The following is a 16285-nucleotide window of genomic DNA, read 5'->3' on the forward strand; positions in this document are numbered from 1 at the left end:
ACATCAAAAGCTCAACTCTCTGAAAGAAGTCTACAAAATTAATCACTTGATTAAATCTGTAAAAATGTATTAATGGTACAAAATTTGGTGTTGGTCTCATTTATGACTAACAATTATCTTCTCCTTTTACTACCTTTACAAGAATGTTCCTCAAATTGCAATTTTGTTATTAAACAAATAAATATTTGCCTATATTTACCTCATTCTGAGTGTTTTAGGCAATTTTGTTATTAAACAAATAAATATTTGCCTATATTTACCTCATTCTGAGTGTTTTAGACAAACAGACACAAAAGTAAATGAAGTACTGGAATTCAGGATTTTCCTGAGTCCAATTCTGTTGTTCTTATTAATCCCACTCTGACCAATGCTAATTTCTGGGCCTTAGCTCTGTCTGTTGCTATATAAATACAGAGGAAAAAAATACTTCATGTAATTTCCTTGGAATGTTAAAGGCATATGTGACAAGCCATAAGAATAATTACTTACAAAAGATAATTAATTGGGGATTCTGTGCCATACATTATTACCAAAAATAGAAAAATCACAGAGAATACCCTGGGTGAGATGATTGCTAGGACTTGGCTTATGCCAAGAAACCAACTTCAGATTTCTCTAATTGTTGAAAATTTGAAGAAATAGGTATTAGAAAAATTGCACTAAGCAAAGGTGTTTCTAATACATCTCAGGTTATGGTATTTGGTAGAGTAACAGCTAATATTGACAGGGAACTCACTATGTACCAGGCAAGATCCTAAGCACCTTATAAGAATTTAGTCTTTGTAACAATCCTGTGAGGTAAGTACTAGCAACTCATTTCAGCTACGTAACTGGACCTTATCAATTTCAAAAGCTGAGGCTTAACAGTACCTGCTGGGCACGGAGCACTGACTAGGAGCAAGAGAGTGCCTTTGTGCAAGGCAAGGCCACAAGCAAGTGGGACACTGGAACCACACCTGTCCCAAACCGTGCCAGTTTTTCCTGTGATGAGATCAGTCCACTTGTGTAAAGCACCGACCACAATTCGCTCTGTCTAAAATGTATTCTTTGTTTGAAAAACGGCATGTTATCCTGTCTATGGAAAGTAATAAAACCCGGTCATTTCTTATGCGTTAACACAGCCTACATCAAGGAGGGATAGCCATGCAGAGAGTGTGTTGGTTCGGTTTTCTGTTCCAGAAGATGATACATTAATATTGAAAGACAAGCTCCTACTGTCCTCTCAGAGGCATTGCTGGGTACTTTTTAAAGGCGTTGAGATTCACAATGGAAATTTTTCTTCACATACCTTATTTTTTCCCTTTTATGTGAAATGTTTGCCATGATCCATTAGAATAGCCAACAACAGAGAAGATTCAGAAATTCTTTCAAATATGTTTTTCAAAATAGTAAGATTTTCGACCCCCTTAGAGCTTTTAAAATTCTCAACAATGTTGCTTCAATCTAAAAGATACACATTTCCACACACTGGGTAAATCAACATTAATGATAATAACCTTCACAATTTCTCTGCAAACCAGGGAAAGATGAAATTCCTTTGTGTTGAAACTCCAGTGGTAAACAGAATAATCGTGTCCTTCAGAGGGAAGGAGAAAAACACCAGAAGATCCCTGGTAGCTTCTGCCTTTGGGTATGTTTTTAAACCTCATAAGGGAAGGACTCAAAATGCAGAGAATTCAAAATGGGGAGGGTATAGTTCAAGTGACAGAGTGCATGCTTAGCATGCACAAAGTCCTGAGTTCAATTCCCAGTACCTCCTCTAAAAAAATACTAAATCTAATTACCTCTCCCCTCCCCCACCAAAAAAAAAAGAGGGCCAGCTATAAAGTTAAACTTGGATTTCAAAAAAATGCAGAGGATTCATGTCAGCGGCCATGTACTATGAGTGCTGAGCTGGATGTATCTCCCAACTTTTGACCTGTTTATACAAGGACAGTCTATGGAAGAAGAAAGATGCTTCAAGCTTCTGAAATTTTAACCAGAAAAGTATTGACATGAACAAAATAAAATACTATTTCTCAACCAACACACCATAGGCTAAAGAACCAGACAGCTGCCATGAAGTTGTTAGGACTGTCTGTATCCTAGCAACCAACCACCCACAAAAAGAACCACTTCCTGAATGAAATCCACTTACTACACACAAAGCTGGTCCGTAGCACCCTGAGAGGTGGTGCTGAATGGAGGAAGAAGATAGTGCTTTTCTCTGAAAGGCCTCTTCTATCCTATCACTAGGAGGGGGGTTGCAAATAAATCAGTGCACACCATGAATCACTGTCATACTCACACAAACTCCAGTGTACTAAGTATCCTGGGAAATACATGGGAAACCCAGACTGAGACATTAGCATGGTTGGCCAGGCTTGGGAGAATCCGAAAATCAAGGTCGTAAGTGAAAACAGATGCACACACCAATTCAAACTCCAGGCTTAGAAAGAAGGTCAAGAGGTTATGAGAGCAGAAGTTCCCACCTAGTGTTTGGTTAAAATGACTGAAGTTTCTATACATGAACTAAATTCTAGCATCAAAGGAAAGTTTTGAATGACAACGTTAAGGAAAAGAACTCCACAAGAAAGACATATTTACATGCATTATTCCATAACTTTCCTCAGAGGTTAGTAACACTGGCTGTATAAAAATAAAATTAAAATAAAATAAAATGTTTTTAGATATATCAAACTCTCTCAAGAAGTATAAAGGTCCCTTCTGTTTAATGTAATTTTTTCTTCTTTGGCACTTGACAAAAACATTACTCATCCTTCCAAGCCCAGATCTCAGTCATCTGCTTGTTGTGGGTCTCAGTAAATGGGACAGCTGGGGATGTAACTGGAATGATGGTATGCAAAGCCACTATTTATTAACATTATTGTTAAGAAAGAATCTCTACTAAACAAGTCTGTATTCCTGGTTCACCTAATATTCAGGTAACACTCCCTTCATGGTGAGTAGTATTAGCATTCTGGATGAAAGTACTGACCTGTAGGCCAGAAGTAAATAGACAATGGGGACAATTAGGCTCCAATGATCAAGGTTGTTGTTGCTGCTGCTATTGTTTTTATTCCTAGTAAAGAACCAGGACTTCTTTAAAGTTAATTCCAATTCTAACATTAGAAATATATAACATAATGCAACTAATATTATGTTCCCTAGCCCTAAGATTGCTCAAATTTCGAGTTACTACTAAAGCTTAAGTAAACATTAAACTGCTTTATGGAATTCGAGAGTTTCTTGAAAAATATTTAAGAATTCCTTGCAAGAAAGTACAGCTGTTTAAAACTGACAAGCACATTCTGAAAAAGCTCTCTAGCTATTGAGGCTAATTACTGAGTCTTTCCATTTTTTGTCCAGAACAAGTTTACAAAACTACCTTCTTAAAATAACTGCTGAAATATCTCAGATCAGACATTGTACACATATTAGCAAGTTACTAGTTTCTGTCCCTATTCTTCCCCACCGTAATCAAAGTGACTAGAAGGTTAGGAATGCTGAACAGATTTTAGACGACATTTTCCAGGTAAAGAATTTTTGTTATCCTTTCATCTTCAGTCAATGTTTGATTTTTTAACCTTGTCTGGATTAAGAGACAACATATAAATTAATCTAAATAAATTAGTACAAGAAAATCTAGAGTCAATAACAAAAATAAGAGAGGAGACATAGTAATTGCTTCATAATCCAAATTATTTGACCCTCCTAACCTTAGACCACCAACTCGGGAACATTCTGCCTCCATCATCTTCACGCATTGGTGGCTGTCATCTTTCCTCCTCCCACCCTGGCCATACCACGATGAAGTCACGGTGCTTGTGGAAGATGTCCCTCCAACCTGCCACTCGCTGTACCACTTCACCAGAAAAGCAGGACTGGCCTTTTTCACATTTTCCTCAGCACAGGTGAGATCAATCTCTTAACTTTTAACAAGACCTTCTTTAAAGACTATTAGTAACAGAAGAGAAAAACAACCCACAGAATACCTTACAATCACTGGCAAAGACCAGACCTGCTAAGGTCTCTTCTCAAACCAGTGCCCTGCTGGGGGAAGAGATACCTCAGTGGTAATTTCAATCCCCAGTATCTCCACTTAAGAAACAAGTAGACAAATAAACCTAGTTACCTCTTCCCCTAAAAAAAAAATTTAAAAAAAAGCAGCCAATCAAACCCTGCCTCACTTCTGACCTGTGACCGCCAGGCCGAAAGGGCACCCCCAGCCCTGGAATTTCGCAGCCCCTTCGTAGCCTGATGGTTCAAGAAAAGTCTCTTCAGGTAGTCACCACCTGGGACCTACCTCCAAGGTCTTCTTTTCTATCTCAAACTTAACATTCTCGCACTATGGAGGGGAAAAAAAAGCAGAAAGATTGGTTTAACCTGTTGGCAGAATTTCTTTTCTGAGAACTATTTTGTTTACTAAGACTCTTCACTGTACTATTTAGTAATTTTTTTAAGGTTTTTTTTTTTTTTTAATTTACAATGAGAAGCCTAGGATATGATCAAGAAAACAGAACTGGAGGAGGAAGCAATCTACACTGTTCTATGTAAGGATGTGTCTGAAGGAGACCAAGGAAACAGAATCAGGTGTCAATCAACGTAACCGAGAGGAGGCGGGAGGCTGGCGCTCGAGAGAGAGATGGCGGATCTTTTCCACCAGGAACAGTTAATCAACCTTTAAGCACAAGAATGAAAAATGTTTTGTTCTAGTTGCTTGATGTGCGGGATCAGGATGTGAATGTGACGGGTTTTTTTCTCCCGCAAGCCTTCAGTTAAAATTGGTACCGTTACAGCCCAAGCACTGGCTCTTTTGAGAAGTAAAACAAGGTGGCGTGGATGTGAGGTGGCCAAGTGCGGGGACGTGAGGTGACGGGGTGTGGGGAAGGGACAACGCGAGAGGGACGCGAGGCACAGAGGAGTGGAAGGACCGGAGTGGACACAGCCTTTCCTTCCACGTCTCTGTCCTCACGCCCAGCCATCCTCCAGGATGTAGGAGGGAAACACTGGGTTCCCCCAGAACATGAGGTGGAGGCACAGCCCATTTAGATTTAAAAACCCTAAGCTACTGTGACCACAGCAGGCCATACAGCTTTAGAATTTTTGCCCAGCCTCTAACCCATTTTTAGGGATGTGGTCTGTTTTTCTGACCCTTATGGAAGTATTTCAGCGCAACCCAGCTTCAGGAGGGATTCTAGGGCAGTAAGTTAGCCAACTGGGGAGGTCAATTTTTATTTCCACCATTACACATTATGAGAAAAATCATTCACTATAAATAACTATGCTTTACTGGGGAAAAAAAATAGCAATCCTTTTGCATTTCTCTTCATACTTTAGTGAAAAGAGCTGAGCTAATAAGGAAGAAGGATATAGCATTTATTCCATCATCTTACTTCTTCTCTGAAACAGTTTCTCCCAAGTAGGATGTATATCACTTAGAGACTGTAAGATGGTTCATTATTGTGTGAAAAGAAAATGTTAGAAGTGTTACATGTTGTAAATGTTCTCAATATTAGTGTATATATAGTATGTAGGTAACTGATAAATGCGTACTGGGAGCATATGCCCACATTTTAGCTTTTTTACAGATGAAGGGAATTGGGAGACTACTGATATTTAAAAAAAAAACCAACTACTCATACTGCACAAGGAATTATTTCAAATGGATTTTCATGAAGGCAAATTTATAGATGATAAAGTAAGATTTTGGATTTATTTGAGCCAAATTATTAGTCCATTTACTTTTGATGGGAAATAATCAATTACTTGCTCTACTCTGAAATAAGTGATTAAGTCCCACCTTCCAACTTCTAAATTGAATGTCAAATAAAATGGACAAAACTCCAACTAGCTCCAAACTGTAAATTTATTTGAAGAACTGATTTATCATTCCCTTATATGGCCTCAACAGCTTTAAAAACCTCAAAGAAATTGTTTCCAAACATAAGGAAAAATACACAAGATATTTAAATAATCATTTTCAAGCGGCTTATTTTTGCTGTTCTTAAAATTATTACTGGTAAGAAATCTAACAAGGAGACTCACTTTGCACTCAGTGGAATTTTTTATCAGTTGATGTCACAGAAAGACAAATACTGGAGCTGCAGTTCCACAAGGGCACTCACTCAAATCGGTCTGATATGATTTTGTATGTTTAATAAACGTTTCTTCTAAGCACAAAAATACAAGTTATGATGTGTAAAAGAAATTCAATTATTATTGAAGAAACCAAGCCATATTTAGAAAATACCACCTCTGTTACTACCAATAAAATGATTTAACCACAATAAAAAGATTAATAGCAGCTAAGATTAGCGAGTGCTTATTATAGACCAAGTTCTGTCTTATGCACTTTACATGTATTAGCCGAGTGGTGCTAAACCCAGGCTGCCTATTATGCTTGTTAGAATCACCAAGGGAGAGTAACAGAAAATGATGCTCAGATTTATATATATATATATATATAAACTGGATCACTATGCTGTACACCAGAAGCTAACACAACATTATAAATCAGCTATACTTGAATTAAAAAATTTAAATGCCAAAAAAAAAATAAAATTTAAGTTCTTCACCACTAGCTCTACTATCCCTCAAAGACCAACAACCACTGAGTACTTAGGGGATGGTTTTATTCACGTGGTATGCATGAAAGATCATTCCTGTAATTTTTTTCAGATAGATTAAAAAAAAAAAGCTTTTGCATAACTCTGGCTGAAAAAACAAACAGGATTTTGACCATGGAATTACGCTGGTTTGCACATGACTGGGAAGCTGACCAAGCCTTGGCCGGTGCTGAAATCAGTGATTTCACTGTTGACTGCTAAAAGTGATCTCCCCAGCTGGCTAACTAGTGCCCCAGGAGCCATCCTGCATCCAGCTCTCTGAGGCTTGGCCTGTACTTCTTCCTCACTCTGTTTACCAGGAAAGTTCATATAAATAATGCAGGTAGAGACATCAAACAGGAACAGTTCTTTTTCAACTGCTATTTCTCCTCCAGGGCAAATAGACTTGAAAGTTCAGAAGCCACTTGCTGGCAGTTTTCTTCCTTGCTCTCCGCATTCCCTGTAGCTCAAACAGAAGCTAACTGAATGCTCAGTTGATTAAAAAAAAGAAGAGGCAGCAGGAGGAGGAGGTGTGGGAGAGGGGGAAAATGAGCAGAAAACCCAATTCTCAGTTGCTATCACTTGGTTTATCTGGCTCAGCAGACACATGCAAGACAACCCTGCATAAAATTACCTGAATCGGACCACAAAGCACTCTCCCTGCTGGGTCAGGTCTCAATGCCAAGGGCAAGGAATAAAGCAAGTAGAATTTTATTAGGGGGAAAAATAGATGATGGCACTGTATCTATTTAGAGATGAGGAATGCTATCCTCTGAAATGCAGGGAGCATAGGGTGTGACCCAGGCAGTTATCAGCTAACATGAGACGTGGAGTGTAAAGTAGAGGGTTTAAACCTGCGACTTGCAAGGAACAAGGGAGCAAGAGGCAGAGTCACAAAGTGGCATCCAGACATTTCACCCTCCATGAGGTCTGTGCCACGTCACTGCAGTGTTCAAATAAGGCATCTCGTGATACCATTTGATCAAAGAGATTTAGCCAAGACATGGAGCCAAGAGGACATTTATTAAGCACAATCTGCTAGCCTCTGTGGTAGGTGCATTGCCCATGTTAACCCCTTTGTGATTCCCCACAACAATCCTCAGAGGGGGTATTATTATTTTTCAGCAATATTCCACTATAATTTAAGTGGTCGTGTGGATTTGACATGAGGTGTGTTTGCTTCTAAAACCTCTGTTCCTTCCACTCTGTGACTCTCTCATTGTCTCTATCCTGGGCTTCAAGTTTCTTTCTTTCTTCAATCATTTACTTATTTCTTCAGCCAGCCTCAGTAAAGGCACTTTTGGGCCACAGGCAGTGTGGCAAGAAGTACGAGGCACAGGCTCGCTCACTAGCAGGAATCTCCTGGTTCCCTGGGACTCTAAAGCCACATGTAAAAGTTCACTTCCATATTATTTTTGCTCTCTCGGGTTCTGCTTCTCCACTGGCTCCCACCATCTCCCCTCATGCCATGCAGAGGGCATTGCCTGATTCTGGTCACTTGCCAACTACTCTGGGGAAGATGCTCCCACCCCAGAGAGGCTCCAGTGCACTCGACAGAACTGTGTTCAGAAGCTTCTGCCTCCCAACAGCTGAGTAACAGGTTCATGGGGTCATTTTTGTCTTTTGTCATTTCCTTTTTGTTGCTCTTCTTTAGGACTTTTGTGATCAGCCAATCAGGGAAAGACTCCTTTTTCATTCAGCAAGAATTTACTGAGTATATACTATGAAAGCAGAGATGCTGTAGGTGCTGGGGACACAGAGGTAATTAGAATTCAGTCCTTCCTTCCAGTACCCTAGGGTTCTGCCCACCTGTTCCTCTGAGTGCTGCCTGGTGACAGAGTCCCGAGATTCTGAGCAAGAGCACCTGATTTCCTTATTGGTAATTTCCTTTATGGGAGAGCCTGACAGGAGCCCGGCATCAGCAGTTTGGCTCAGAATTGTTCCCTTTATTCCCACTAGTTTGTGCTCTCTTCCGGAGATTTCTCTTCTGGAAATATTACTGTGTTTCACTCAATCTGCCTCTTTTTTGGAAGCCAGATCCCTTCTCAAAAGGGCAAAATGATAAGAAAGAAATATCAGGGCAGTTCATGCCCTGTGTTGGATAGAAATGGCTGTCTTGTTTGAGCAGCAGGTTGGAGACCCACCCAAATAAGGATTAAATAAAATGAGTCAATAGTGAGACAGAGAGAGGTGCTTTTCAGGCAAAAACTCAGGATTGCTATTTTGCATTCAGTAGAATTCCCACTTCCTCTCAATTAAAAACCCATTTAACATGGCAGGGATTGTGGCATATTATCATTTCTTGGCAGTTCTCAAAGTTACTATGCACCTGTTACTGAAAAACTGGAGCTGCCTCAGAGCTTCAGAAGCAGCGGGAGGGGGAGAATGGGGAGGACGTTTAACTTGAAACTTGGCTTAATTTTCACAATGATAGAATCACATTTGTTCCCAACTCCCTTCCTATTTTTCACTGATTTTTAGCAACCTCTGAGTTCTTATACAAAATTATCTGAAGGATGATTTTTTTCCTTTATGGTTTAAATAGGGATAGTTTCAAAAAAAAAAGTGCCATCTGTTTCCCCAGTTTCCCACATAAAGCTAATCAGCTAAGTATTTTGTCTCTCATGTCAGAATAAAGGCGGAGGCTTATGTGAAATGTTCAGCTAGTTTAAAATGAGACCTATTCACTCACACACAGAACAGTTTGAGAGCTGTGAATTTTTATAGTTGGTAGCAGTTTAGCTCTAACAGCCGGTAAGGAAATATGCATGCATTAGAAAACAAAAACGAAGCAAATACACACACCCAAAGACAAATCAGAAAAAAATGCCCAAGTACACAAGACGGAATGAACAGGTATCTGAGGGCAGTTTCGGGGAAGAGGAGAACCCCTTTTTATGGGATTACTTACCCACACGAGCGGAATTCCCATCTCCTGAGGGAAAGCCTTCAGGACAGTTCCAGCGCTGCAGTGCTAAGGGGCTAACAAAACTAAACTTAAAAACTACTGGCAACAGAATGATAAGGAAAAGCAGCATGATGTTGATGGGCCAGGAGCTCTCCCTAGAAAGTAAGCGTTGTCCGCTCAAGGTGGTTATGACTGACGCCCAGCCTATCCGCCTGGGTTGGCCTGCAGCCCTGGGGCATCTTTCTCTCTGCTGCTCTGCTTTTGTCCTCCAGCTCCTCTTTCAACTCAAGACAGCGTCCAAATGCAGCCTGAAGGGGACACTCCAGGGAAATATTTCCTTATCTAAGTTTTTGGGAAGCTGATAAGAAATACCTGACATCCTTCTGACAAATTTCATAGAGGTTAACAGCCATGCCCTGGAGGCCTGCTGCTGACTTCACTGTGACAGGCAGAGCAGTGGGGCCAAGGCTAGAGAGAGGAAAAAAAGGAAAGAATTGGTGGAAAGTTCCAACTGTGACCCTCGATGAGGCGGAAAGGAGAAATACAGAGATACAATTCCTCCCCAAACACGGTTTCTCTTTTTGAAAAATAGAGTGACTCGCCTTTCCTTTTTAAAGCCTTTGTGGCTCCACCCCTCTCCTTTAGTGACACTTGAGTGAGCCTCTGTTTGCAAAGGCAAATGTGGGCAATTCCACGTTACAGGGAAGCAGAGACGCCTGCCAAGGAGGAGATAGCTGGCTGTTCACCACAAACATTCCGGACAGAACCAGGGAGAGAGCAATGAGGGGGCTGTGGAGTTGCTCCTGGTGTCTTGGAGGTACCTGTTGAATATTGGCTATGTGTTAATATATGGAAGGATGGAGACAAGGTTAAACCACGTCATATACATCAATGGTGAACAGCACCACTGATAATTCAGACTTAGAGCAATTGATCATTCACCTGAGTGAAACTAAAGAAAATTCACCCCCAGCTCATTATTTGAACAAAATGTCAACACCAGTACACATTCCTGGAGCTTAATCTATCTTTCTCCCCCCTGTATAGTTTATAGCGGAATTTGAAAGATTATTCTTTCCAAATCAAAGGGAAATCCCTGACGCCAGATGAAGAGCTACAGTATGCACAGATACCTTTTCTTTCAGCAGAACCATAATTAAATATCGGAGGGGCCAGGAGTGCAGGGAAAGGAGGGGATTGTTATCATAGAGCATGTTGGAAAAAATACGCTAATAGCACAAAATCTGGGAAGCATTGGGAATCTGGCATAACTGCACACTGACCCTTCTCTGACAATTTAGGCTATCTTTTCACGTATCAGTGAGAGAAAATAAAGCTTGAAACGTGGATTTGCTGTCTCCTCGTCCATATTTTACTTGGAGAAACAGCAGTGATTTCTTCAGAAGTGCACCAAGGACCCAGAACCCAGAAATATCCAGCTCAGGCAAACCATTTATACCAGATTTGATGAACAGTGGAAATTTCTGCCAATTTACTTCATCCTGGAAAACAAGTTTTAATTTAAGTTGCCCAGAGGTAGCATTCCAAGTGCTAGTCAAAACGTTGATAAAGCAAAGTAGTCACAAAAATAATAATCACACTAGTGAACACCCCTTACGGAGAACAGGAATTACTCCAGGCCTTTTGCTCATATTTAATTATGTCCTCATCATTCCTCAAATACTGGGTCACTTTACTGAAACAGCCAAAGTCAGGATTCCTCTGATTTCAGCTGGCCTCTGCCAGACAGCTCTGACCCCTTATAGGAGAAACAGAGCCTAGAGGGCAGCAGAAGTCATGTGGGGGGGATACATGGAATATTCCATTGCTTTCTGGACTCACTCAGACTCAAGCCTCAGAATGAATGTCCTACAAATAACCTGCACTGAGCTACTAACTTTGTTAATGAGCTTCCCCTCCAGCAAAAACACACTGCTGGGTCCCAGGTGACAGCAGTAGAAGGAACTTAGAGGACAGTCAAGCATCCAGCTGTGTTAGAGAAAAGAGACGAGAATGATATGGACACAAATATGAAATAATCCACAGCTATATTCTATTTGGATTTTGAATCTCTCATATTACTTTTGGTTGTAAAAAGGCTTGCTTTCTGAATTACATGTCACCTGGGCTAATATTATCATTAAGGTTGAGTATAAGCCCCTTAGGAGACGATGGAGTCAACACGGGTATGGTCGAGGCTGAGACTGGTACCCATGGGTATGGTCGATGCTGAACAATCATGGTAAACATCAATCCCACCTAATTCACAGGCAGCCTGGGGTTGCCCAAATAGCAAAAACACAGGACAGGGCTACGCACCTAGAAAGGACATCCAGAGATATTTAGTAAATCCATATTCTTAATTCTAAATAAAATTGAACCTCTCCTGGACAAATGAACGTCCTCCTTATTTGAAAGTTGCCCAGAAATCTATTGTAGCTTTATAGGTTTGAGCTGCCTGATAAATTTTAGCTTCTGGAATTGAGTCAAATTAATGAACTCATTGACTAATTAGAGAGTTATATGTGATAGGGCCCTGCATGGATTACGGGCAACAGAAGGCAGGGTCCCTAAGCTCGAGGGCTTGCTGAGGTTGACTGACCATCACCACAAAGAAGGGTTTATGAGTTCGAGCAAATGAATGGCCAGGAACCAAGTATTCTGGGGGTGTCAGGAAAGAAGGGGAACTATGACTAACTCTGTGGACCAGAGCATACAGCAAAGCTTCCTGGAGTAGTTAGGAAGCCTCAGATGGGCATGGAAAAGAAGGCCATGCTGACAGTAGGTGGAACAGGACAAAGCAAATAATTGCTTATTTATTAGATCCTTAGGTCCTGAGGTAACACAGCTGGATGGGAGGAGACCTGTTGGCAGGTCCGTAACAGAGTTAGATGCTCATGGCAAGGAGACAGCTCTGAATGCTTTTGAATGTGAGTGGACAGCAATAGGAGAAGGGAGGCAGTTGGAAGACATGTTTATGTGTGCTGGTCATCATTCTAACTCTTCATATGAAATTTCCTTACTGAAGCACAAAGCACTTAATTCACCTGGCATATAGGTTTGCTATATTACATATATAGCAGACATATAATACATATTATAACACACAACTGTTACTAATCATCACCACCACCACACCATCCACAGACTACTTCCTGCGTGCCAGGCATATAGAAAGTACAGATGCTTTGTTCACAAGGCTTCCAGTCCTTAACACCTCCTTGCAAGGTGCATGTTATTGCCCCATTTAACAAATGAGGACATTGACAACCAGAAAGGCTGAGAATTTTACCCAATGTCACACACATTTATGGAGAACATGAACTCTGAAGTCATTCTTTGCTCCTCATTAGATGGTGGTTGTTGATCAGAATAAATGGACAAGAGCATTGTCAAAAGAAAGAGCAAAACATACACTACACATGTGGATATGATTGCGGGAACCAGGAGTGGCAAGGCAGTGCATTTTGGTAGGAGTGATTATTAAATGTCCACCCCACAGAAGAGAGTACACAGGCCATTTCATGGTCCACTTCTATCAGTAAATGTCAACTGTATCAGGACAGTTCCTACAAAATTTGAAAATATTTTCTTGCTTTTCAGAAAGTTTTTGACATATGTCTGACATTCTTAGTGATTCATACGTGGCAGAAATTGAAATAGTATTAAGGAAATGAAATTAAGATCACAGGCACAGGAATTAGCTATGAAGGCAAATTATAGTTTATCAAGATATGAATACCAGGTATAAGAACTATATTGAAAAAGAAGGGCAATTGTGCTCCTTTGTTTATCAAAATGAGCTGAAAACTTATGTCCACTAAATACCCTACACATGAATATTTACTGCAATTTTATACATAACTTCAAAAAGTTGGAAGATGTCCTTCAGTAGATGAATGGATACACAAACTATGGTACATCCATACAATGGAATTTCATTCAGAAATAAAACGAAATGAACCATCAAGCCACTAAAGACATGAGGGAATCATAAATGCATATTGCTAAGTGCCAAGAAGCCGATTTGAAAGGCTACATACTGTATGAATTCAATATACAGGCATTCTGGAAAAGGAAAACTATGGAAACAGTAAAAAGATCAGTGATTGTCAGGGGTTGTAATGGATGAAATAAGAGCAGGGGGAACACAAAGGGTTTTTAGGGCAGTGAAACTATTCTGCACGATATGATGGTGGATATACACCATTATACATTTATCACCACCCACAGACTGTACAACAATAAGAGTGAACCCCAATGTAAACTATGAACTTTGGTTGATAATAACACAGCAGTGTTGGCTCATCAGTTGTAAAAAATGGGCCACATTAGTGCCAGGTATAATCATAAGGGAAACTGGAGGGAAGGGAAGAAATGATATGTGAGAATTCTCCATACTTGCACAATTTTTCTGTAAACCCAAAATTGCTTTTAAGAAAAACTCATAACTCAAAAAGAAAAGGGGAGAGGAGTCACTAGCCAATTAAGTAACACTATGCTTAACGCACAGATTAAGTAATGCCATGCCTCTACCAAATGAAATCAGATTTTTAAAAGCCCTTGGTAAACAAGAAGTAAAAGAGGAATCCTACCCATGCTCCATCTTTCTGCTAAATCCGCCCCAGTCATCTGGAAAGGTTCCCCTGACCAAGAGGAAGAAACAAGCCTCCAGAAACTGGGTGTGTATTTTAAAAAGAGCATAACAATCCATCATATATAATCCCTAATTCTGTGAAGCAGCAACAAAGTTTAACTTTTTTTTTTTAAAAAAAGGCTCATTCTAGACTGCATTGCATTTATTTACATAGTCTCAGCATACTTACTGGTTTACAATTTCAGGAGTTCCCTGGGTGAAATTCTAAACTGGCCCCTGTACACTGGAAGGCAGGAAGAGACCAAAGAAAGAGGCAGACCATGTACAGTTGGAAGGCGGCAGGTTTAATAAGCAAGCGAACTTACTTATGAGGCTTGTCTTGGACATCTGCAAAATGGGTACATCTCCACACCCACCCCGCAGAATCTTAAACTTTTATGTAGAGGCCCTGATTGGGTTCAGTCACATATACCGTCCAGGTGGTCTCAGCAACACATCGTTCTCTCAAGGCTGCGTCCTTGAAATGGCTCCAGTTACAAGAACAGTGGGCAGAACATACATTCCAAGGGCAGGGAAGCCAGTGAGGAGCCTCAGGTCAACCGGTGGTCACGTCCTCTTGATGACCCCCTCCAACCATCCCTCCTTCATTGTTCTCTCAGGTATTTTAACTTCTAAAAATGTCAAAGTGAATGGAAAGAACTCTGGTTTTTCTACTGTCCAAGATTCTGTCATCCCTTGATATTTGCTGGGGATTGCTTCCAGGAACCCCCTCAGACACCCAATTCCCTTATATAAAATGGACGTTTTATTTGCGTGTAGCCTACACACATGCTCCCCTAAACTTTAAAGCATATCTAGATTACTTATAATATGTAATACAATGTAAACGCTATGTAAATGGTAGCCATCATGTGGCAAGTTCAAGTTTGGCTTTTTGAAACTTTCTGAAATTTTTTTCCAAATATTTTCCATGCACAGTTGGTTGAATATGCAGACGTGGAACCCACAGATGTGGAGGTCTGACTGTACAATCTTTCCCCTCACCTTCAATTCTGCTGAATCTGTAGGAAGCATAGTTCCATTAGGTACAGAGCATCTGAAAGCTTGACAAAAGTACTGGAGATGCTATAACTTCATAGAATTAAAACTACTGCTGGAAACTAATGAAAATGTAGGCTCTAGTTTGCAGCTCTTCCTTTGCTCTTATTATATTTATTAAACTGTGAAGTAGTATCTTCTTTCCCTCTTCTACTTTCAGATAGAAATTATTTGACTGGAAAACTGTACAAAATAGATGATGGAGAGAAAACATTTGAGTAAATGGTATATTTTTAAATTTCCAAATAATAGAGACACAAAGTTGCTTTTATTCGGTTTTTCTCAGCCTGACTTCCAGTTGAGATGAAGTCACTTTGTATTTTTATTCAAGTTCAATTTATATAAAGTGAACAGATCTTCAGTGTAAAATCTGATGAGTTTTGGTAAAAATATATACACATTAAACTAATACCTCAAGCAGATATGAAATGTTTCCATTACTGCCAAAATTTCCCTTGTGCTCCTCTGCAGTCAGTCCCACCCACGTCCACAGGCAACCATTGTTCTGATTTCCATCATCATAGGTTAGTTTTATCTGTTCTTGAGCTTTATAGAAATGTAGTCCTGCAGTAGGTTTGCTTTTGTGTCTGACTTCTTTTGTTCACCATAATGTTTTTGCTGTTCACCCATGTTGTGTGTATTAGTACTACATTTTTTTTTAATTGCTGGGAAGTATTCTTCTGTATGAATAGATCAAAATTTGTTTGTCCATTCTCCTGTTGATGGACATTTGGATTGTTTCCAGGTGACTGTTTTCATTTCTCTCCAGTTAATACCTAATTGCTGGTTCACAGGGTAGGTACATGTTTAACTCCATAATAAGCTGACAAACATTTTTCCAAAGTGAGTGCTCCATTTTATATTCTCACAGGCAATGCATGGGAGTTCCAGGTGTTCCACATCCTCACTGGCATTTGGTATTGTCAGTCTTTTTTAATTTTAAATATTTTAGTAGGTGTAACAGAATATCACGTTGCAATTTTAATTTGCCCTTCCCTGATGAATAATGGTGATGACCATCTTTTCATATGTTAATTGATCATTCATGTATCTTCTTTTGTGAGATGTCTATTCAAATCTTTTGCCTGTTTCTTC

At 40.0% G+C, this 16285-nt stretch overlaps 1 protein-coding gene across 2 annotated transcripts in view; it reads right to left on the bottom strand.

Moving 5' to 3' along the window:
* The window catches only part of EGF (epidermal growth factor), a 79020-nt gene extending 68975 nt beyond the window's left edge, over positions 1-10045 (bottom strand). Inside the window, exon 1 of one of the 2 annotated variants that reach the window (XM_072938628.1) lies at positions 9499-10045. In XM_072938628.1, coding sequence (XP_072794729.1) covers positions 9499-9625 — 127 coding nt within the window. In that variant the 5' untranslated portion in view covers positions 9626-10045. The remainder of the gene's footprint in view (positions 1-9498) is intronic. The other variant, XM_072938632.1, reaches the window with a different exon arrangement.
* Between the last annotated feature and the right edge of the window lie 6240 nt (positions 10046-16285).

Source organism: Vicugna pacos, chromosome 2 (assembly GCF_048564905.1).
Source record: "Vicugna pacos chromosome 2, VicPac4, whole genome shotgun sequence".
Taxonomy (NCBI): domain Eukaryota; kingdom Metazoa; phylum Chordata; class Mammalia; order Artiodactyla; family Camelidae; genus Vicugna; species Vicugna pacos.